Raw genomic sequence first — 25,253 nt, 5'->3', positions numbered from 1 at the left:
CCCCCCACCCCGTACCAGTGCAGTTCCATGCTCCAGTCCAGTGATGCAGCTGGGAGCCACAGGTGCTAGAGCAGGGCAGGGGCAGAAAGCAGGGAACTGGCTGGGGGTGGGGCAGGGTTGTGTTGCTCAAGCCTGCTGTGGGCTCCCTCTGGGTCCTACTGCCCCCGACTCCCATCAGCTTTGACAGGCAGCTGGGAGTGAATAAATATTCATTTAGTAAATTTTTTTAGGGGCCTTGCGGGCCAGATAGAATGGCCCGGCAGGCCAGATGTCACCCACAGGCCGTATTTTGCCTGCCTCTGATTTATGCAGAGTTTGTTACTCAGCTCTGCACAGACAACTCTGCGCAGTGCATGTAGGGCTGTGCTCCATCCTGGCAACTGTGGGGCAAAATAGAATTGCCTAGGCACATACGTGTAAGGCCAGATAAATCCCAGAATATTAATTTCAGAAAAAAAACACAGAGGAGGAATGGGACAGAGGAGAAGGAGGACAAGAATGCACATTCTCTACATTCGCTCTTTAAGCCTAGGGCTGGTGGTTATAGCACTTTGCTGAGAAGCAGGAGGTGCAAGTTCAAATCCCCTCTGGGCTAGGAGGGTTTAGAACTCAGGTCTCCCAGCCTGTAAGTGCTGAAACCTGATGGTATGCAGCAGTGTATGTATCATGTAGGTACATAAAGTAAAACAGGATTTAGACCCAGGTCTCAGAAAGCTTCAATTTTCATGCGGCATCTTGGCAAACTGGAAAACAAACTGTGGTCAAATACAACAACTAAAAATAAAACATTAGAAAATGGTGAACATTTGATAAATATTGCAGTAATTATTTCATACCTGGCATGGACCCTTATATGATATATTCTTTCCTTTTTGGTACAATGTACACAGATTATTATATTCCACATTGTCTGTATCACAAACAGGATCTCGCAGCTGGTCACAGTTGAATTGCCTTGGCACACATTCATACTGGCTACATCCAAACTTCTCAAAACTAGTCAAACAAACCTGCTTCTTTGGTATGCATCTGTACAAATCAACAAGTTTTTCACATTACACATATCTATTAACTTAAAACAATATCAGAAATATAATCTTTTGGCAATCTTTCTTATGCTTTAGAGCTAGACACAGAGCTACAAATGTTTTAGGTGGCCTAATTTGAGGTTTCATTGGAAACTTGGAATCAGTACAGGAATGCATAAAATTTTGTCACATTGTATGATCCTGAGTTGAGCTTCAGACAAAAATTGACTTCCCTCCAAATGTTCCGAGGTGGGTTTCTGACAAAACTTTGCTAAAAAATGAAATTACTTACCAGCAACTGAACCTATCGCCCCTATATATGTTGTCATTTGTGGGTGTTTCATACTCAGGGCTTTGACCACAAACTCGTTTTTTGCCTTACCAGTATCTGCAGAGTGGGCGCTAGCCCCACCTTGCTCATACCCTTGTACTGAGGGGATAAAGCAGAGTGCACAATTTATTTTGGCTGGAAGGCCACTTAATGAGTTCTGGCGAGCAAGGGTAGCCCTACCACCTGACAGGTGCCCCCTCCCCCCACCAGCTGCCATCTTGGAACCAGAAGTCCCATCCCCTAACCCCTGACCACTACCATTGGAAGTCCCTCCCCTTGCCCCCAGAAGTACTGGGGAAGGGGTTTGCCATCTTGGAACCAGAAAAAACACCAAACTATATACTAAAAATCAAACATTGACAATAGCATATTTTAATTTTATTTTAAATATATATATTTGTCCTAATTTGCGTGTGTTTTGTTGTGTATATAAAGGTGATTGCAAAATAGCTCAAAATGAAGTCTTACTCTTGTATATGGTGGGGGGTTGTAGGTGTGTGTAGATGTGAAGCATGGGAGAGGGTGGGGGTGTGTGGATGTGGATGAATGGGTATGGAGGGCTTGTGGGGGACTGCATTTGTGGGGGCTGTGGGGTGTGTCAAGGGGGGCTGGGGGTGTCCACAGGAAGTATGTGTGGGGGGCATGGGTGCATGCGTGTGTGGTGCAGTGTTCAAGTGTACCAGTGCACAGTGCTCCCCCCGGAGATACGTGGTTGCGTGTATGGGTGAAGGTATGGGTGGGTATGGGGTTTGTGGGGGGTATGATTGCATGTAGGGGAGGGTGTGAGTGTGGAGTTTGCAGGTATGATGGGGTGTGCATGGGAGTTTCCCTCACATGTCCCCCTGACCTGTTCAGCCCCCACCCCCACCCTGCAACAGCCCAGAGCCTGTGTGCCCTGGAGCACCTCCCCACCAGTACCAAAAGCATGCAGCCTCAATGTGCCCCACGCCTGCTCCAGACTCACCCCCATCGGAGTGGATCAACTAGAACCCGGGCACAGCCTGGACCTGGTCCACTATGCACTGCCTGCCCGTGGCGCATCCTGCCACTCCCTGGGCATGCAGAGGGGCTGGGGCAGCTCTGCAATGGAACTGCCTTTCTAGGCAGCTTAGGAGGTGGCAGCTCCTTCCAGTTGCTGCCGCTGCCGGCCCCAGCTCCATGCTACTGGCAGGGACCTGCATTTCACAGGCCCAACCCCACGCACCCTGAGCCTGCTCTGGGCTCACCCACCCAGGCTCAGCAGTGGCAGTACAGGACAGAAGCTACTGCTCAGCGCTGGGTAAAAGTGGCCTCTCGCCCACACAGTGCTTCCTTGTACAGCCACCTGGAGCCTGTGCCAGGTTGCCCTGTGTCTCTGCTGCCATCACCACTGCCTCTGGGATGGCCGGTGGGGCAGTGGTAACAGCACAGAGCAGATGCAGGGCAGCTCAGCCTGGCATGGGCTCTAGATGGCTACACGAAGAAGTGCTGGAATGGTGAGGGGAACGGGTTGCTTTTACCCAACACTGAGCAGCAGCTTCCGTCCCACGTTGCTGCTGCTGAGTCTGGGTGGGCGAGCCTGAAGCAGGCATGGAGCGTGCAGGGTCAGAGCTGTACAGTGTGGGTCCCTGCCAGTACCGTGGGGCTGGGGCCAGAAGCAGTGGCAGCCAGAAAAAGGCAGTCCAGCTATGAAGCTGCCCCAACCCTACCATGTGCCCCGGAGGTGGCAGGACAGACCACAGCTGGACAGTGCTTGGGCCAAGTGGGACCGAGAAACCCACCGCAGTCTGGATAAAGACCTGCTGTGGGCTCGATCTGGCCTGCTGGCTGTATTTTGCCCACCTTTGGGATAAAGGGAGAGGTACACTTCCTCCTCCTCAGTTTTCTCTCAACAACAGAGTCTTCTATTATTTATCATTCCAAGGAAGAACGGATGGATAGCAGAATTCAAACTGTGTGAGAACAACACATCTCAGAGATCTCCAGTTACTGATAAGGAATTTTTGCTTTCTCTTTTGTCTGTGTGTGGACAGTTAGTCATTCTCGCTGGTGGGTGATGGCAAAACAGACCCAACAAACTGAAGTGGGCACCACACTCCCTAAGGCAAACAGCAACTGAATGACCATCTACCAAGTATGGCACCTGCCACAGAAGCTTCCAATAGCGTAACACTTTGTAAAGGTATGAACAGAGCTCTAGGTAGCAGCAGTCCTGCAGATATCAGATATGGCAACACCACCCAGACATGCTATGGGAGTAGCATGGCCTCAGATATAAATGCGCCCTTATTACCCATAAAGGGTTCACTTTAGCAATCTCATAACAAATTTCGTACAGGCTGAGATCCATTTGGATAATCTCTTGTCTGACATCGCTGTGCTTGGGATCTCTCAGGTATGAATACAGACAGCTAAAGGGAATATATATATTTTTAATAGTTTTGTTCTGGTAATGGGCCAGTGTCCCCTTCACATCCAAAAAATGCAGTGAAGGTCCATTAAGAACTAGGCCTGAGGACTCAGAATTATTTTTTCCTTGACAGAAGACAACATGGGTGAGATTTGTCCTGACTACCTGGATCTCACCCACTCAACTTGCCAATGTGATTGCTAGCAAGAACACCATTTTTAAGGAAAGGTGCAGGAAAGAGTTCATTAACATGGATTCAAGTGGCGCTCTTATCAGGACTGTGAAGACTAGACTCAAGTCACAAGGAGTGTTGGGTGAGAGAATGCATGTCATCCCTTGATTGGTGGGTTGGAAGCTGAGACTACTGCCAAATGGACCATACCTGAGCTGGGGGACAAATCATTATAATCTAGGATCTCTGGAATGGGAGACTTAACGAGGTCAATATTCCTTTCCCTGCACAAGGATGAAAAAAATATGTCCATTTTGCCAAGTACCACTGGTAGAGCATTTTTTGCTTTGAATGAGAATCTGACCTGGGTTGAACACTCTCACTTTGCAAGAGCCATCCAGCACCCAGGCAGTGAGATCTTCTTCTCGTATCTTGTCCCCATGCTCAAATTTGAGTCCAAAAATGGGCAGAAACTATTGCTTGATCTGTAGCCTTAGTGAAGTCCTTGGTAGCAAATGGTTCCCCCTTCCATGGGCAGACCAGTACATGTTCCACAGTCTGAAAGTTTCCTCCACTGTCACACATGGTGATTGCAATGTTAAGTGTATCCCCACAGTTCCAAGTTAACTTTAGTCTTGCCAACCCTTTTCCAGAGGCAGTGCAAGCTTCTCCATGTTAGCCAATCAATCTCTGTGCCTACAGGAAGATGTTTGGCAGTTTTGTTATTTTTCCTAACTCCTGCCTAAGTCATCTCTAGTTGTGACTGCCACATCTTTGTTCATCTGGCTGTTGGTATTTCATCCAGTAGTTGTGTTGTAAAAAAGACACATTCCCATAATTTTAGACTATTAGGAGCCACAATGTAGCAATGCAGTGGGTGCCTCTTATTTTTGGTCTGTGAAGCTCATTCTATTTTGTTTGTTGCTGTTGTCCTGATGTCTGGTGGGATAAGCCTGATAGGTAGGCATAAAATGGAAAGAGTGGAGATGCACATCAGGAGGCTCCTTACGTATGTCATTAGAAACATACCCAAGAGAAGCTGAGCCAAGCAGCACCCGTGACACTCCTTTCCCCCACAGCAGAAGAGTCTATGATTAACCCTTTTTGTATATTATGGATATCACCACCATGATTTTTATTTATGGTATGACACCCCTTTGAATCTTCTTCTACTTCTATCTGTCAGTAAACTTGTGCTAAATTGGTTTTGTTAAATCTCTGCCCCCCTACAAATATGGCAAAAATACCCAAACCTTCAATTTGAGGATATTTATCAACCTTCAGAGCAGGGTTTATAGTAACCTTATAGTTATAGTTTCCAAATACCCTTACCACACCACTCCCCCCACCCACTTGACCACTACAGGCTTGACCCACTCAGTCCAGGCTACTTTTGAAAGTATGCTTTCTCTTTAAAAGGGCCCAATTCTGTACCTACCTTGGCCCACAGGCTATAAGGAACTGGCCATTTTTTTTTAAACATGGCCTAGGCATTTTTATCTATCATTATCTTAGTTTTAATGTGTTGTAAGGTTCCTATGCCTTTTCTGAACACTTCAGAAACCAGGTTCAATATCCCATCTAATTCGTGTTAGTTTCTGCAGGATCCTTTGAAAGGGTCTACAGCATCTTAACACAATTTGAGAGGAAACTCTTTTAACCATTCCCAACCCCAGACAGCAGGTCCCCCTTTTGCAATGTCATATACATACGGACCTACCAAAATTGTGGCAGAAGTACACTGCACAGTGGCTCCTTTAATCTTGTAGTTTTCCCAATGCATTCCCCACTTTCCCCTGCCGTTCACCCCTGATTCGTGGGGAGGTGAAAACCAGTTTTAAATATGGTGCAGTTTTTGCCTCCTGCTGCTGATTGACCAAAGGGTCCCCGTAGCCCTGCTGCTTGTTGCTGATCAGCCAGGAGGCAAAAACTACAGCTTATTTTAAATGGTGGTTTTTGCCTCCCCGCAGATCAGAAGTGGCGAGCAGCAGGGCCCCTCCACCAACCAGCAGCAGGGAGCACACAGGGCAAACTAAGGGAGCCATCGTGCAATGTACTTCCACCGTGATTTTGGTAGGTTCCTATGTATGTGTCTAAGAGGCATTACTTATCATTATATTCGACAGGGACTAATATCACTCCCTTTGGCACAATTTTCTCTCCCATGCATTTTTAACAACACTGGGGTCTCCTTTAATTCCACACAATGTTTTTTTATTTTCAGAATGCGAGATACCAGACACTGTACGGCCTCTATCTATCCATTTTAAGGGCTCTTCCAAACAACCCAGGGCATCAGCCAGATGGCTGATTTTTCACTCCTGTTTATACGAGATAGTCCCAGATTCCATTGTTACTACCTGTATTACTACTGTCCCTATCTATTAAATATACCTTGTTATTCCCTTTTGTATCCCTTACTGAACGCTCTTCTTTATTGCTCTTAGCATGGCATACTCTGTGGATATGTCCTTTTCTATTACAATTTTAGCAATAGTACTCCTTAGACCAGCAATTACTTGGAGCATGAGACCATTTTCCATCAGACTGTCCATTTAGCACACATCAGAGTGCTGCCTGCCCTGGCTTCTCTATTGAATATTGATTAACTCATCCTTTCCTATTTCCACAGGCACCCCTGCACGCAACTCTATGGCATCAACCCTGGAGCAGCTCCCCACCCAGCCATACCCCCTTGCCAGTGCTGCTCGGGCCAGCCTCCATGGAAATCCTGGCCCCGGGCTGTCACAGCCCTGTAGCTCTTAGGGTCTCCATGGAAACCAGTCACAGTGATGTGGGGAGGGGCTGCTGAGAAACAGAGTCCGCCGCAGGCCTGATCTGGTATGCAGGCTGGACTTCGCCTGTCCCTGCTTTAAATGAACATCTGTCAGTGGTCTTACTTTACAAATAAAGAAACACAGAAATTATTCAAGGAAGAAGTGGTAGAACTGTAACTGCATACAAATGTCCTGACTCTCTCACTTTCTCTAAAAGCTAAAAGGTACAGATATCACATTGTGTTTTGAACAAAGAGGTGAATGTCCAACATTTATTTTGAATCCCATAAGCCATCGAGTGCCATTCTGATTTCAACTATGTATTCCTTTTGTAGATTTAATGTCTCATATATTCCCACACTGTTACTTATAATCTAGCCAAGAATGAAACGCTGTTATCATTATATGAGATAGTTACCACAGAAGCAAGCATAACCTCATTTATTAATTGAAAATTCCAAAAAGGAGCTTGTAAATTAAATGTTTTACCTCTGATTTTTGGTACAAGGGTTAGGGTTACAAGGATCCTTGGAAATGCATGTTCCAAACTCAAATTGATAATCCTGAAGCCCAACACATCGAGCTATGCATGCACTTGGGTATGTACGTCCATTTTGGCCACATACAGGAACAAACTGATCAGCACAGTTACATGGCAGACCTGTAAATATAATATACAGATTAGGAATATAGCTTGCTTACTTTAACTGGCAGAAAATGTTCAAATTATGAAGGCCCCTGTATTGAGGAGTTGGAGCAGTAATTGGGATTTAGTGGTCCAGGGCAAACTGTATATCATCTGATTGTAAGCAAGTCAGTTAATGATCTTTGTCATCAACTGAGTACAAAAATATAGTAAAAACAGGGCAAAAGTGTGTTTCTGAGCAAGCTGCAAAAAGAAGAGAAACTAGTCTTTTTTATGTTACTTTTAGGGCACATCCAGATGAGTGCACACCTGCATTTCCCCAGGGACAAACAGCAGCAGCACACAGTTGTGCCACAGCTACTCATCCCCGGGGAACACCCCCTCCACATGCACCCTGGCATGTGACAAATTGCCCCAGCTGGGACAGGGAAGACAGAGGCCAGCACCTGGGCTGGCCCCAGCAGCCTTACCTCAGATCCTGGGGGCCTTCTGGGGCTGGCAATCTGGGTGCATGGAGCCTAGCCAGCAGCCAGAGCATGGCTCTGGACAGCCAGGCTCCAGTTTCTGGTGGTGCATGCTACCACCACGTGCACAACCCCACTCTTTTCTAGCACAGGTTTTTTTGACACCAGGATCTCTGATGGCAAAATAACCCACTGTGATGCAAATTAGTAGTATGGTGAATGTCTGCATGTGTGTGCTTGTTTGTGATGTGCCCTTAAAGCACAAATGAATAATGAAATTAACCCTTCTGTATTTTGGAGAGAGTTACCTGTAAATATGCGACGTTCGTCGTCTGAACTATGTTCGTTTAGACACTGACGAGTGGAACATATCAAGCTCCCAGCAAAACAAGAACACACATTACAATCTATATTAAAGGATGTTCCATGACCTTAAAATAAAAGAAGTTAAGTAAGTACATATGTGCACACATGCCAAAAAACATTGCTTAAGACTAGATGCTTTCAATGGTTAACATTGTAGAATTCAAATGACAAATTGTTTCCGTTTTCTCTCATATTCATAAAACGTTCTGAAGTATTTTTCTGTGGAACAGAAATGCCTATTTTTTCAAATGCTTGTTTTATTTGTTTTTTAATTTTCAGGAAAGGCCACTTGCTATCTTTTTTAGTAATACACAAGAAGGGAAAATACTGAAAAGACAGTGTCTTTGTTGTCTCTGCTTCATTAAAATCTTTATAAATGAACCACATTCTAAAACAGCATTAAGGTTACAATAAGAATTACTTGGGAAATAAAAATGTTAAACGGTCACAAGGCTTACACAAAAATATTTCTATAGAAGTTTAGCGGACCATCCCAATTTTTTAATGCATTAACAATGTGTATAATTATATATTTTTCACTTGAATTGTACTTACTAAGCATCTTTGAAACATACCCCTTTTTTTAATTTATATTTATGTTGCTTTACAAATGCCATTAAAAGGTTTTTTTCAAAAAGTGTGAAGAAACAGACCCAGTGCATCCTGAACAAGATCCCAACTGATGATTCAACATCATCCATCATTAGGACAGTGGCATAGCCAAGTCAACAGAAAGAACTCTTCTGCCATATAACTACGGTAGATTGTAGCCTCATGGTGTAAGTAACATCTAAAAGCCTCAGGTGCAACTCCAAAGAGAAAAATTAAACTTAGATAGGAAAGAGAAACAAACATACATGCTCTCCTAGTAGATAGGTCCCTTTTTAACTGTAGACAAGGAAGAAGGAAGCTGGGTGAAGAGGGCAGTGAGCATCCATGATTTGGAGAAAAAGCTGTGTGCAAGAGAGGGAATACTCAGCTTTTTGGAAAACCCTACTAAAATAATGAGTGATAGTTTTAGATCTCTTTGCAAAAATTAGCATGAATGTTCACTTCCACTTGGGATTCCCAAAGAAATGAGCTGCTAGCCAAATACAGCAGGATATAGGGAACAGAATTGTGGGCCTCGTTAACAGTATAAAACATGGCATGACAAGGGACCTTCATGTTCTGAATTATTTAAGATTTGGAGTCAGTTCAAAATGATACAGGCATGACCATATTGCTACAATATGATGATCTCAGATATGAATTTAAATTGAATTTACAGATAAGGGTCAATCATTTAAAACTAGGGCTAGTTTGTTTTTTGTTTTTTTAAACCAAACGTTTGCCATATTAACTGAACTAGCAATGAATAAAACCAGAAAATACTGTAAGTTTTTATGGCTATGGTAAACTTCAAATGCTGCTTCTTAAAACCATTATCATGTACACTTCACTTGCCCTGCTGTTTCTTTTCTTTGTAACTTGGAATACAGGAGTGTCAAATTCATCTAGCCAGTCCACAGGCTAGATTGGACTCAAACCAGCCTCCGCATGCCAGATCCAGCATGTGCCCTGGAGTGGCTGGAGGGGGAGCCACATGCAGCACATATCCCAGACCAGCCACTGAGGAATGCAGTGCACACAGCCAGCACCATAGCAAGGGGATGCCGAGCAGGGCGACTGCCCCAGGCGCCAAAGAAGCACCAACAGGTGCTGCCCAGCCAAGGCAGGGCGCAGGACAGAGCTGCAAGTGGATCATTTATAGGGGGTGGAGGTGGGGAGAAGAGTAGTTCCCACTGCTGTGTGCACTCTCGGGCAAGCATGGAGCGGCATGTGACCCCCAGATCTGTGTGGGACAAGGATGGGCTGCTGCCGCAGGCTTGCCCCAGGCACAAGCATTTCCTTCCTACAGTACTGCACACGGTGCCTACCCCGGCATGCATCTGCTCCATGCTGGATCCAGCATGTGCCTCAGAGTGCCCAGAACAGATGCCTACTCTGGCCACGCCAGGACCATGCAGCACACAGTGCCTGCTGGATTTTCCACATAAAAGATCCTTGGGTGTATGGCTATTGTCCATCCTCTGCATATGACCAAGCCACTGAAATCAACAGTGACTAAGAAGAGAGTGGATGCTCAGAATGTTGGCACATTCCAAGACCTCAGCGTAGGCAACTTTGTCCCACCAGGAAATTCCTAAAATACAGTAAAGAATGTACATGAAAGCTGTTGAAGAGTTTCTCTTGAATACAGTATGTCTTGGTAGGCATTCACTGCTGTATAAAAGAGCATCGACACAAGCATGATATACTGTGACCTTGGTCTTAACAGTCAGTTTGTTGTTGTTCCACACTTGCTTGCCTAGCATGCTCATGATACCTGACGGTGTGCCAATATAGGTATTCAAGTTCAACCTCAAGTGACACATTCTTGATAACAAGGCATTTACTTGCATCCAGTGCATGTTAACCTATTGTAATCACTGGCAGTGAATCAATGTTCTGGCCCATAACCCTGGCCTTTTTGATGCTGACTGTAAGATCACACTCTTGGTAGGTATGAGCAACGCAACTGATGAGACTTTGAAAGTCACTCTTCGTGGGATATCAGTGCAACATCATAGGCAAACAACAGCTCAAGAAACAAAACTTTCTACCTTTAGCCTTTGCTTTAAAGCATGTGAGGTTGAATTATTTACATGCATGCCCAGATGAGAAATTGATTTCTTCAGCAGCAGACCCAGAAGTGTATGCCAGAAGAAACCAGTAGAAAATCCCAAACAGGGTTGGGGCAAGGACAATTGCACTGCTTGACTCTGCTTCAAATTTCAAAAGCCTCAGACACTGATCCATCATAACTGACCACGCCCTGCATTCCATCATGGAAAGAGCGGATTATATTGAGGAGTTCTGGTGGACAGCCAATCTTTTCCAATAACATGGAGAGCTTTTCTGCTGAGAGGGTCATAGGTCTTGGTCAGGTCAATGATGGAGGCATAGAGAAATCTCCTTTGTTCCCTACATTTTTCTTGTATTTGTCAGAATGAGAAGATCATAAGATGGTGGATGTACTAGATCTGAAGCTGCACTGTGACTCCAGATAAATACAGGTCAGCAAGGATCTGAAGTCTTCTGACCATTACTAAGTGATGATCTTTCCAACAGTACTTAATACTGAAATACAAGGATAGTTACTACAGTTGTTGTGGTTGCCTTTATTCTTGCACAAAGTGACTATACTGGCATCTCATATATTTAAATGGCACTATCCCCATTGTCCAGCAGCGAGCAAGAAGATCATATAGATGGGAAAGCAGCATAGGTTTTCCACACCTGATCTCTTCCACGGGAATGCTATCTTTTCCTAGGGTCTTACCGCTGGCCAGATTGTCCATGGCCCGACTCAAATCTTCAACAGAAGAAATATCATCGAGTTCTTCAAAGACAGATAGATCCTCAATAGAATTAAAGGATGCATTACTGACACTTTCCCTTGAATAAAATTCAAGCTAATGTTCTACCCGTCTGCCCATCTGTTGTTTTCAGTCTGTTATAACGTCTCCTGATGTCGTCTTTAACAGAACTGACTTCTTTGCAGTTGGACCTATCCCCTTCCTGATTGCCTCACGCTTCCAGTGTCAAGTACAGATTGATTTTTTCAATTACAGCCAATTATCATTGGTGCAGCATCTTGAGACATGCTGGACATTCTTTGCGTTCCTCAGTTCCCTTGAAGTTCCATCTGAGGCATTCTTCTTGTGAGTTAACATAGTAGTTTGTTTGACCTTGATAAATGGAATCAATTCATGTGAATGCAGTTCAAACCAATCCCAGTTTCTTCTGACCTGTTTGCCAAATACAGTCAGCAGTGACATAAATCATTTTTTTCAAGGCTTCCCCATTTCTCTTCTGTAGTTTCACACAAAGGCAGCTCTGACAGCATCCTCCAGAGCATCCATAAACTGCAAGGTTTTCTTATGATCAGATAAATTGGTGATGTTAATACACAGCAAACACTGATACTTAGAGCAGAAGCTTTTCTTTGGTTTCAGTTTGATTTTAGGTGATCACAAATGAGTGATCAGTGTCACAATCAGCATTATGGTAGCTACAAGTGAAGAGGATATTACTGAGATTGGACTGCCTAGTGATGAAGAGGTTCAATTGATGCCAGTGGTCAGATCTTGGGGGCCTCTGGGATACCTTATGGCACAGCTTTGTTTGAAAGAATGAGTTGGTGATCGTAACTGGAGGCCAAACTGAGTAAGTGAAGTGAGACTATGGACAGCACCATGAGGACCACTCTAAGACTCTGGACACAGCCTTCCTATGTGCTATAACACTTGTATCAAGGAGTGGCAGGAGATGCAACAAAAACTGAAGAACTGGAGTTAGGGGCAGGATTAATTTGCTACTAGGGGTGTGCAAAGTGGACCCTATTCAATCCAAATTTGGATTTAGCCCAAATAGGGGACAGTGATTTGACTAGTTGATTCAGATCACTGTCCCCAATTCGATTTGGCCTAATCCAAATCTGAAGATTCGATGCTGATTTGGAGGATCAGCGATTCAGACATAACAGCTTTAAAAGTTTTTTCTACATACCTCAAGGTACCAGTGCAGCTTGTGAACGCTGTGATGCTGGGGCGGATGGAGTGTCCCACAGGAGTTGGGGGGGAGGGGGGGCAGCCCACGTGCTCAGCAGCAAACCCAGAAGTAGAGTGGAAGTACTTCTGGTCCACTTCCAGGTCTGCTGGAGAGCATGCTCGGGGGGCCCCCCTCACCCCGGCGACTGGCCATGGGGGTACCCTGGATGCCCCCTCCCCCAGACTCAGAAGGCACCAGTCGCCAAACTGGGGAGATCCGGAGGGGGCAGGCAGTGCGCTTCCTGGCAGATCCGGAACTGGACCAGAAGCACTTCTGGTCCACTTCTGGGTCTGCTGCCAAGCACGCTGGGGAACCCCCCATGCTTCTGTGGGGTGCTCCATGCACCCCAGCATCGTAGCATTCATGAGCCACCTGCTACCCAGAGGTATGTAGAAAAACATTTAAAGCTGTGTCTAGGTCCGAATCTCTGAATCTTTCCAAATTGATTCGGAGGGTTCCGATTTGATTCGTAGAGATTAAAGAATCCTCTGACTGGATTTGGATTCAGCCACCAAATCAGGCCGAATCGAATCAGGGACCGAAGCTTCACACAGCCCTATTCGCTACTAGGGGTAATGGAGCCATCTTCAGGGCCAGTCCTGTCACCATGATAGTTATGGTAAGAGCAGAATTCCAACAGCTTTTGCCCCTTAACATCCATACATTCTGTGTTATGTGAGCTCAGGCAAATTGGCCAGGTATTCATGATCTTTAAGAGTAAAGTGTTGGAGCATAGTTACCCACTGAAGTGACTTTGCCTTCTGAAGTATAAAGACAAAGTGTAAGACTCCTTTCAGAACCATTATATGGATTCTTGATCATTTTGAGATTTCTAACAGCAAAGCCTACACCATGTTTACATGCATCTTCAGGAGCTTTCCTTTGCCAGAAACATGTGTAGTACGTTTCTCTTAAGGAGCCATCCAAGGCCAGGTGTGTCTCTTGCAGTATTGCAACATCAGTGTTCAACCTACTTAATTCTATATGCATCTCTGCTGTCTTACAAGCATCACAGATATTTACAAGATTGTCAGTCAGTCTAGCACGCACGGTCCTAACATTCCATGTTAAAATGTGAAGTATTGATTTGCTCTTTTTCTTTTTGTTTGGTGAAATGATGCAATCTGTTTTTTGAGTTTGCTCTTAGCTCCAAGCATATACTGAAGTAGGCAAACCATGATGGATCAGCACCTAGCTAGTTGGAGGCTGCCAACCTTTAGGCAGGCAATAGCTGATCCATGAGATACAGTACTCTCTCCCACAGGCACAAGCAACCTGTAGTGTTCTTCTCTTCACTAAACAAGCTGGACTTAAAACTCATAACTGCTTCCTCCTGTGTTGAATCCCTGCTTGAAAAGTAAAGTGAAGCTGGACTGACCACTCCAGGGCTCAAAGGCCTGGACAATATGTGGAGACAGCGGGTTGCCCATAAGTCAGTATCCCCCTCTTGGCCTTGCTGGTTTAATTCAAAGGAAAGGCAGACCACAATATGCTTGGAACTAGCTTGGCTGCAGGAGCTGCCAGAGCAAAGTTCATCCATTTGTCTGTCTATCAGGGCTCTACTCCTACACCAGCTACCAACCACAGTTAAAGAGGCCAGACTACCCAGTCGTGGAATGGACTTAAGTACCACAACCTTTTGGCAACATTTCCTCCACCAAGGGTAAGAGTAATACCTCCCTCTAAGGCAGTCCTCTTCCCAAAGCTATTGGCACCCTAGAGGTTGCCAGGTTATTTAACTACCACCTAGCACTCAGCATTAACAGTTGCAAGTACCATATTTACTCAATTCTAAGATGAGATTCCCCCTCACTTAACATGGGGGAGAAAGGCCCTTGTCTTAGAATCATTTCTGAGGGTGATGGGAGGGTAGACAGTTGGCATGGTTCAGACCCGAGCCCTTGCCTGGGGTCTGGCTGTAGGCTGTAGCCTGCTTCCCCCCACCCCTCACCCCAGAGCCCATGTACCCTGCCACCTCCCACCTGAAGCTTCTTCCCCACCATCTCCCCTCCTCATATAGCCTCTACTCTTCTACCTGCCCCTCTCCCTCCTCCCCTTACCCTTGCTCCAAGCTGACAGACTCCATGCACACCTTAGCCTGGAGCACTGAGCACACCCCCAGCCCAGCCCCGTGGCAGCAATGTGCATCCTGCACAGCTGCTATGGGGAGGGAGCCTGCTGGCATGGAGCAAAGGAAAGGGGGAGCAGATGGGGGAATGGTGGAAGGGTAGTGAAGAGCATAGGCTGGGGGAAAGAGGCCAGGCCTCCTGAGACTGTGGGGGGCAGGCAGAAGGCAGAGGTGGCAGGCATAAGCAGGAGGCAATCTTTTTGACCTCCCCTCCTCCACCAGCTGCCTCCCTGCAGTGGTGGGAGACACGAATTAAGGATGACCCTCCAATTAGATTCTAGATATGGAAAATTATAACAAATGTATAAATTTTAGAGGTGCACCAATACAGCGGTCCAATATAGAATCAGTACCAATATAAAAAAACTGGCTGTATTCCTGGCTTAACACTCCACCTCCACCCAGGCGCCACGAAGAACGGGGGCTGCACTGGCCGGCTGGTGGCAGCGGTGCTGGGAGCAGAGCGGCAGCAAAATTTGGGGTGGAAGCAGCATCCTCCCAGTGTCCCCTGTGCCCCCCTGGGGTGCAAGCAGTGGCAGGAGCCACTCCCCCCCATCCTGCCTGGGGAGCACCTACCCCTGCCCCTGCCCTCACTGTGGGGGTCATTGATCTGCGCCCCCCCCAAATGGCCCCTCCCTTCCCACTCCCCTCCTACCACACCAGACTTACCAGCTGGAGGCAGCTGTATTGGAAATTAGATCAGTATTGGCTGATATGCCTCCTTAAATATCAGCTATCGGTATTGGCCCCAAAAATCTCTATCAGTGCACCCCTAATAAACTTTCCATGTACAGTATAGAATCTAATTAGTGGGGGGATCTCCTTAGTCTTAGATTCAAGTAAATATAGTAGTACCATCTACTATAAATAATGGAAGCAGGCAAACCTGACCTAACTTGAACCATTCCAAAGGATCATAGGAAACTAACACTGAAAGGGACATCACAAGGTCACCTACTCCAGCCCCCTGCTCAAGGCACAATTGTCTGGGACAATGGTTTAGTCAGAGACAAAAGTCCACCTAACTTGCTCTTGAAAATTTCCAAGGCTGTAGAGTCCACAACTTCTCCAAGTAACCTGTTGTGAAGTTTGACCACCCCCCTGGCCAGAAAGTTCTTCCTAATCCCAAACCTAAATTTCCTCTGCTACAGTCTGAGATCATTGTTCCCAGTAGTCACAGTCCTTAAAGCCACAGGAAGAAGTCGATCACCATCCTCATTATAATTCCCTTCAGGTATTTAAAGACTCTAATCAAATTCCCCTCAGACTTGTCTTCTTCAGACAAAATAATCCTAGTTCTTTCAGCCCTGCCTCAAATTCTGCCTCTAATAATTTTGTTCTCCTCCACTGGACTTTCCAATCTGTCTACATCTTTCTTGAAGTGTAGAGATCAAAACTTGACACAGTACTCCTAATGAGGTCTCACCAATGCTGAAGAGAGAGAAGAAGAAGAATTTCCTTCGATTTGCAAGACACACTTCTGTTAGACAACCAAGTAAGCCCTCCCCCACCCCTGCCCAGCATGTATTGGTTCTTAACAAATTATGGTCCACTATAATCCTCAGGTCCTTCTCTGCAGTACTGCAGCCTAGTCGAGTATTCCCCAGTCTGAATTTATGCATGCAATTATTCTGTCTCAAGTGCGGGACTTTGCACTTGTCCATGTTCAATTTCATCTGGTTAACTGCAAACCATTTCTCCAGTTTATCCAGGCGATTCTAGATCCTAGCCCTACCCTCCACGGTGTCTGCAACTGCACTCATCTTGGTGGCATCTGTAAATTTACTAAGCATGCTCTCAATCTCATTATCCAAATCATTAACGAACATGCAGAATAATACTGGACCCAGGACAGGCCCCCGGGGAACACCACTTGATACCTCTACCCAACTATACATTGAGCCATTGATGTCCACTCATTCAGTGTGATGATTCAATTAGTTATGCACACGCCTTACAGTACTTCCATCTAGTCCATATTTCTTTCACTTTTTAATGTGAACATAGGGATGTTGTGATGTCCATACTTGCTGCCTCAACTACGTCTCTTAGGACCTTAGGGCCCAACCACCCTCAAAGTTCCCTCTCAATTTCTAGCTCCTGTCTACCTAGACATACCTCTTCTTTCTACCTGGCCTTCTCCTTGATCTGTCCCTAGCCTTGCCCTACTTCCCTCTAGGTCCTTAATTTGCCCCTACCTAGTAAATGATCTTGAACCCTGTTTGTTTAGTAGCCTACATGAAAAACCATGTAATACCATAAAGAGGTTGCAAGAGCTAGGTGTACAAACATAGTTTTTAGAAACAAGTCTTTAAAGTTTTCAGTGGATACAAGAAAACATATCAATTACATGTTTATTCACCGCTAATTCAGGTAACATGACAAATGTTTTTATAAAACTAAGTTTCAAATATAAAACATGGTATAAACATTCTGTTTCTTGGAGGAAAGACTCAAAAGACATCATTATGCTACAGAAATGACACTATATTGAACCATCTTGAATTGGATCCCTATCAGTCAGGACACTTGATCTAATAGTGCATGGCACTTTATAATGACCATGCATAACAGAAGGGAGATTGCCATGTGTGTGCACAGCTCTCAAGTCTGGTTTCTTCAAAAATGTATTAGTTTGTATAATTTAGGGCTCTCTTCAAGTAAGGCTTTCCTGAGCCATAACCAGCGCTAGTGTTCTGTTTTTTCTTTTACTCCCCAGAGCTTACTTCTACAATTTTTACCACTCAAACAGAGAATCCAAACCAGAGTACATGTTAAAAAATGACTACACTAATATACAGGATATAAGGTGTGACCAAGTGACCGAAATAAGCTACTAACAGAAAGAGCATCTACATGGGTGTTTATACCTATTCAAAATCAGTTTAAATACTAATTAAAGTTCTTTGTAGATGAGACCCCCTAGACACACACATACTAGAGGTGCACCACTATATTGGTGCCATATCCAATCAGCACTGATAAGGAAAATTAACATTAGCAGCTATCAGCTTTTTTTTGGCCAGTGTAGCCAATAACGTAGTGATAAGTATAATATGCCTTCTGGCCAGGACCCTTAGACGCCACGTGCAAGTGCGAGCCGCAGCACGCATGTGGCCAGGAGTGCAGCCAGGCAGCATGGAGAGCAACGCCCTACAGGCAAGTCTGTGGAGGGGAAGGGTGTTGGGGAGAGGCCAGATTGAGACTTCCACAATAAGGGAGGGAGTGGTGCAGGGGCTGGGGCAGGGTGGCAAGTGGGACCCTGGGGCCAGGGTGGTGAGCAAGATGAAGCCACAGGCAGCTCGTCCAGGGGATCAGTGTCCTGGCCCTTAAAAATGGCAGTGGGGGCGCTTGAACGAAAGCTCTGAGAGAGAGAGAGAGAGACGAATGAGCCTTAATTTCTGCCTTTCCCAATTTGTTTACTTGTTTGCAACCTTTCAATAACTTATAGTTTTACAATATTAAATGCATCTCAAGCTGCATCCTTTTACTGGCCCTCATCCAGCAAATACTTACTACAGAGCATAATCTTTACTATCATGAGTAACCTCTTGTGAGTTCCATATAAAATGCATGATAAAAAACAAATTAAACATGAAGAATAAGGTTTTCTGCCCTTTTAAGAAAGAAAACTTAAATTGTCATATTATGTAAAAGCATGGCAAATGCTGTACAAGTATATTTTACCACTAATTTGATTTACCATCTTTTTGATTCTATCAAACCAACAAAACATATAGAGGTACACTGCTGAATTAAGTTCACCCATTTGTAAGCATCAATGAAATAATGAAATCTATTGAAATGCAGTGCATATAGATACAGCACTGAAATTAAAAATGCCATTTATTACATATTAGAGTATCCTAGCTAAATGGGCAGAGGGCATTTTCTTTACAGAAATCCTATGAAAACACTTAATGAAGAATATATTGTTCAAACACAACACTGTATTACAGAGATGGTACCAGCGATATAATTTCATTGTGCACAGTGCAACTCCACCAATTCTGTAGGGAAAACTTAGATCTAAGTCAGGATTAACTGAGGCAGTCATTTATGCTCTTGTGCATTGCACTATACATGCACTCACTTGGATGCATTCCAAGTGCATTGACTGAATGGAGTCCTGGGCAGTATCATTCCTTCAAATCCATGCTGCCCAAGAACTTGAAATGGCTAAAATATAAAACAGTGCAGTGCTGAGGGCACCATGTCTCCTTCCAGACGACCTCGGTCACCATAAATCCCCACAATATGTAACAATGGGTATACAGTCATTTATAGTCCAGTACTTACTTTTCCTTTCTCCTCCAACAATGCATGATTTTTGGAGATCAACACAATGCATTTCCATACAGTTTTCTAGGAGTCCACTATGTCCACACATACAAATTTTGTAGCAGCCAACATCTACCGCTGATGATGGAACCTGAATAAGTGTACCCTGACGTACAATAAAATCTGAAGCTTCTCCCAACTTGCAACCTATACACACAAAAGGGAATCTGACTCAATAAAAGGGAGTTTCATACATGTTTAGGCATAATAAAGATGCATAAATAATTGTTGATGTTGAAGAAAAAAATTACCTCTAAATTTATGCAAACAATATGTACCTCTACATTTTTACAAAAATGAAAGGTAGATTTTGGAAGCAGTGGAGTATCATTTTACCATCACAAAGTGGTTCTCTGTCAGTAAAAACATGGGTCAAATCCATAATCTTACCTTTAGGTTAGAATTAGCCATTTTTATTTCCAAAATCAATCATACATAGCAGAAATGTCAAGAATTTGCCCAATAAAAATTCTGATGTCTATGCATAAATACTATTTTTGTATGAAAACACCAAAAAGAAAATTGCTAACTCCATACCTCTCAAATCCGCTCTTCTAATTTCCCATGATCCTCTGGCAGAATACATAATCATGACATTTCAGTTGGGCAAGCACCTATATTTTATTCAAGACTGGCAGCAATGTTCAAGTCTTTCTTTTCCCTTGCCCGCACTTCCTTATTTGTATGCATATTGGGGAGACTGAGGAATTCATTATGTGAATATTGTAAAAAATAAAAAAAAGAAACAGAAGTTAAGGGGAAGAGGAAGAGAAGGAAAATCAGTACTTACATGGAGGAAAAAAAAGAGGTGATAAAAAAACAGAGGAAGGATTAATAAGTAGGAGGAAGACAGAGTGAAAAGAACAAGAAATTAAAGTTGTGCATTTCCGCCTCTAAATATATTTAAAGCGATTATGATTATTAATAAGTATTTTAAAAATAAAAATAAGTGTCAAAGACCGGTATTAAGTCACATTTCAAACTTTAGAGAATTCTCTGAAACACAATTTCTGTCTTTATTTGCTATGAGTTTGCATGTTTCTGGATCAGATATTTTGAATCCACCTCTTACAAGAAAACTCAGGGCGACGCCATCTTAAATGTAGTGATATGTAACTTTTTAGCCTGTAGAACAAACATTATTTCAAAACAAGCACAGATTCACAAAATTTGTACTATTTCCATAGGCTCAGGAAGAACCAATTGAGAACCAACACATGTTCTTTCCAGCACAGATGCAGGAAAGAGCCAGAAAGCTACCATCTATTACCTCTCTTCTCCTTTATGATGGAGCAGATGGTATTTGGGGGAGCTGCAGAATAGCTGCAGCAGTAAAGGAACAGAGATGATTATAAAGAAATAGCAATGATTATATATGGTCTTAGGACTGAAAAGGTTCAATGGTCACTGGCTCCTGCAACTTTAAATTAAAGAGTCTGGCTGAGAATCATCCTACTGTGTAATTAGGTATTTTATCACCTATGAGTGCAGCCTTATCTTTCAAATTAAACTCTCACTATCATTCATCCATTTCTTTGCCGATATTAAGGGTGCATGTCAAATCAATTCAGAATTTGGAAATGATGCAGAAGACAAATCTGCAGGATGAATTGGATATTTTTATAGATAGCATGGGAGTCCTAAGCTCGAGGACCTGTACTGGTGACATGTGCAACTCTAATCAGATTTGATAATGTTGGTTTTCACACACAGAGCCCCATGCATGCTCGGACAAACTTTCTTGCACAGTCAATGAAAACAAGAATGCTAGAATGCCCACAGTATGACAGATGAGACAACTGGTCAAGCAGTTGTTGAGAATATACTCCTTGGGCTGTCACGGTGTCCTTTCACTCCAGGCCTGAAAAAGCCTTTATTTGGGACACCTAGGGTATTTTCCCAGGTCTATCCGTTTCAGGTGTAAGAAGGTGGTACAGATGAGTGTATAGAGATGCTTATATTTGGCTACATCCTGATGTTTGATTAAGAAACATTTATAGTACGCTGTCTTTCCCATTCTAAATAATTGACAGAATTCAGAGAACCTGTAAAAGAATACTTTTATTTACTCTAAACCGAAGTAAAGCCAGGCTTCTGGTTTCCTAAACACATACAGAATAGCTAAATACTAGGGCTGTGCGAACCTTTGGTAGCCGATTCAATTCAGAGATTAGGCCCGATTTGGGCCGAAAAGCTCCGAATTGATTTGAGGCATCCAAATCAATTTGGAAAAGATTTGGCAATTTGGCCATAAACTAAATAGGCAGCTGACAGCTGCCTCCAGCTGGTAAGTTTCATAGGGTTGGGGGAGGGATTGGGGCTGGGACACGCTGCCCAGCCAGGGCTGGGGGGAGGGAATGTGGGTGCAGCAGCACTCGGAGCAGGGGCTCTGCCCTGCTGCCACTTACCTAGCTGGGGCGGGGAGGGGCAGGATACAGACACAGCTCATTCCAGGCAGTAAGGGGAAGTAGCAGCAGGGCATAGCCCCCACTCCCAGTGCTGCCACACCACTATCTCATGCCCTCCCCACTGCCTGGCAAGTGGTGGCAGGGCAGGGCCCCTGCTCCCAGGGCTGATACAGGCATGGCAGCACTGGGAGCAGGGGCTATGTATGCCCTGCTGCCACCCAGAGCAAGCCACACCTGCATCACGCCCCCCCCCCCCCGTGCCGGCTGAGTAAGCGGCAGCAGGCAGAGCCCCTGTGGCTCCCTCAGCTGGGGCAGAGGCAAGCATAGCCACAGGAGAAGCCCCCATGGCTACCCTGCCCGTACCCATCCCCCACTCAGCCCAGCCTCCCAGCACTAAAAAAAAAAAAAAGGAAAAAAAAGCCCCCCACTCACTAGCTGCCGGAGCAGTGATTGGGGCCTCTGGCCACTCATGGCAGAGCCCCCCTGTGCAGCAGGGGGCAGCAAGGATTGCCCCCCTGCTTGACACCCACGTGGCAGCTGTCGCATTGTGCAGATGCAGCATGGCTTGGCAGGGTGCTATGCACTGCCTGGGAGCTGGGGGGCTCCAGCAGTCACCCAGAGCCCAGCAGCACTCAACCTCAGCTCTCAGGTAGCGTGCTGCACCCTGCCAAGCCATGCTGCATCTGCGCCTTGGGGCAGCTGCAGCATAGGTGCCAAGCGGGGGAGGATGCGATCCCCGCTGCCCCCCACTTCATGGGAGGGCTCTGCCATGAGCACCCAAAGGCCCCAATCACTACTGCTACTTTTGGTGAGTGCCAGGACTAGGCTGGGACCAGGCAGGTAATGGGACGAGGTAGGGCAGCCATGGGGGCTTCTCCCGTGGCTCCCCCAACCCAAAGAGAGGCATGCACAGTTGTAGGAGCCGTGGGAGAACCTGCAGCTGCCCAGCTGTGCCTGCTTCTTCCCAGTCTATCCAAATCACTGAATCTCTCTAAATCAGTACTGAATCTTCCAAAGCTGATTCAGCAGTATTAATTCAGGACAGTGATCCAAATTGAATCACTGTCCCTCGAATCAGCTGAATCTGAATTGAATACTTCCCTATTTGCACAGGCCTACTAAATACATGCATCATAAAAGTGAAGAGAAAGAGAAAGAAAAATGGGAGACTCTTGGGCACATTTCAGAAGACAATTTCATAATGTAATGAAAACATTACAGAAGACAACCCTCATCTTTAGGAAAACCATGCAACAGAGACAATCCTAAAATGTTTTTTCTTCTGAAATATTACCAGCACATTTGAAAAATTCTCTACAATTCAAATTTAACAGCAACAAACATATAAATAGATATCCAAACCCCTTACCTGGAACACACAAATAGGGAAGACAAGGTTCTCCAGACTGACATCCTTTTCTATTTACTTCACAAAGTTGATTGGCAGCACAAGGATTTGGGTTACATGGATGAGTCACATCTTCTACAATGTTACCCAAAGAACTTGGGCCTGAAAATGTAATTACAGATTAGGTACAGTGATTTGAATACTCTTATTTTCTCATACACAATATACTCCAGAATATAACATACACCTTGTTTTTGAAAAGCAAAATGAAGGAAAAAAAGCTGTTCCAGATTTATGATTGCATAAAGCAGGGACAGAGCCTAATCTTCAGTTGACTCACCCACCCTTTCCTGCTTTACTAAAGCTAAAACCCCATCTGCTTCTAAAGACTGCTCTTCATGGGGTGGATGTATAATTCTGAGAAGAACTAAAGTCCCCAGGACTGCAATAGGTTGGGGGGGGGGAGGGAAGAGAGAGAGACAGAGCAAGCACGCGCGAGCAGAAACAGCTAGCAAAATAGTACTATGCCACAGCTGCTGCCCTGTAGAGCAGGAATTGAAGCAGGGTGCTTTTACCTGGGGAAGAAAATCAGCTTTCCTGATTAATACAAGCACTCCAAGTTTTGGGAGAAGGGTGTATTCTATGTTAGAAAATACAGTAATAATAAGGTCCATTAGCAGCATTACCCATCTTGACTAGGGGTGCACCGATAAAGATTTTTTTTGGCTGATACCAGTGGCCAAAAATCAGTCATATTGGCCGATGATGATCTGACAGCTGATTTACAGGAATGCAGCCTAAAGAGCAGCATCCAGCCATTAAGCTTGGGGGGGGGGGAGGCAGCAGACTGAAAGCCTCCATAGCGAGGAAGGGAGTAGGGCAGGGACAGGAACTGCCCAGTCAGGGCAGTGAATGTGACCCTGCCAAGAGTGGGGTGGAGCCAGTGCTACTGCTCCAGACCCCAGTGCAGCTGTCTGCAGGCTGCCCACCACCTGCTGGGAGGCTACAAAAAGCTGCACTGGGCTCCAGAGACACAGCTGGGCTCCATGGTGTTGGCAGCTGCACACATGCATCAGAGCATACAGCCAAGAAGGGTCCAGGGCAGCGCAACCCTGGCCCCTCCCCCACCATTTGCCCCAAGGAGCATATGCAGCTGCCACCATAGTCACTAAGCCAAGCTGGGGCTCCAGAGCCCAGCCAGAACCCACTGTGTGGCCACACAAGTGTAGATGATTCCTGCAGACATTACAAATCTATTAAGTGTAACCAGTAGGGCTCTGGATTACATTTATGGTGCAAATAATATATTGATTAATTGTGCCATAAATTTGGGCCCACATCTTGAATACTGGGTGCAGTTCTGGTTCCCACATCTCAAAAATGTTGCAGTAGAATTAGAAAAGGTACAGAGAAGGGCAATCAAAATGATCAGGGGCCTGGAATAGCTACCATACCAGAAAAGATTAAAAAAGATAGGACTCTTCAGTGTGGAAAGGACAAGGCTGAAGGAAGAATGTGTTAGAGATCTATAAAGTCATGAAGGGTGGGGCCCAAGTGAACAGAAAAGTAGTGTTCATCACATCCCAGAAAACTAGAACAAGGAAAAACTTACTGAAATCAGTAGGTAGCAAGTTTAAAATTAACAAGAGAAAGGGTTTTTTGTTTGTTTTGGTTTTTTTACACAACATAATACATTTGTTGAATTCATTACTACAGAAGGTGGTGGAGGCAGACAGCATATCCAGGTTTAAAAAGAGACTGGATAAATTCATTGATCATCGATCTATTAATGACTATTGAACAGAATGGTTAAAGATGTTTCTTCTGTCATTTCTAACCCAATAAATAGTGGGTGCCAGGGAACGTACTGAATAAGGGATAGATCATATTAGAAATATCTGTTTCAATGGTCTCTCTGTACAGCATCCACTTCTGCCACTGTCAGGGACAGGATACTCAGCTAAATGGTACTTCAGTAGGGTACTTCTTATTCAGGTAATTTACAGTGCCATAAAATGGCAAACCATAGAATCATAGAAGTAGGGTTGGAAGGGACCTTATAGATCTTCAAGTCCGACCCTCTGCCAGGGCAGGAGAAAAAGACTGGGCTCAAATGATCCCAGCTAGGTAGGCAACAAGCCTCCTCTTAAAGACCCCCAGGGTAGGAGCCAGCACCACTTCCCTTGGAAGCTGGTTCCAGATCCCAGCCGCCCTGACTGT

The 25,253-nt window shown here is 44.8% G+C and overlaps 1 protein-coding gene across 2 annotated transcripts in view; it reads right to left on the bottom strand.

Annotated features, from left to right (window-relative positions):
• RECK (reversion inducing cysteine rich protein with kazal motifs) overlaps nt 1-25,253 on the bottom strand; it is a 101,689-nt gene that overhangs the window by 16,156 nt on the left and 60,280 nt on the right. For both annotated transcript variants that reach the window (XM_019539784.1, XM_019539776.1), the window contains exons 12-16: nt 23,055-23,195; nt 19,236-19,424; nt 8,116-8,238; nt 7,187-7,358; nt 837-1,029 (exon numbers count right to left, since the gene is read on the bottom strand). In XM_019539784.1, the coding sequence (XP_019395329.1) occupies nt 837-1,029; nt 7,187-7,358; nt 8,116-8,238; nt 19,236-19,424; nt 23,055-23,195 (818 nt within the window). The remainder of the gene's footprint in view (nt 1-836; nt 1,030-7,186; nt 7,359-8,115; nt 8,239-19,235; nt 19,425-23,054; nt 23,196-25,253) is intronic.

This window comes from Crocodylus porosus, unplaced genomic scaffold (genome assembly GCF_001723895.1).
Source record: "Crocodylus porosus isolate Cpor-Errol unplaced genomic scaffold, CroPor_comp1, whole genome shotgun sequence".
In the NCBI taxonomy this organism is placed as follows: domain Eukaryota; kingdom Metazoa; phylum Chordata; order Crocodylia; family Crocodylidae; genus Crocodylus; species Crocodylus porosus.
This window is presented reverse-complemented; position numbering and strand designations above follow the sequence as displayed.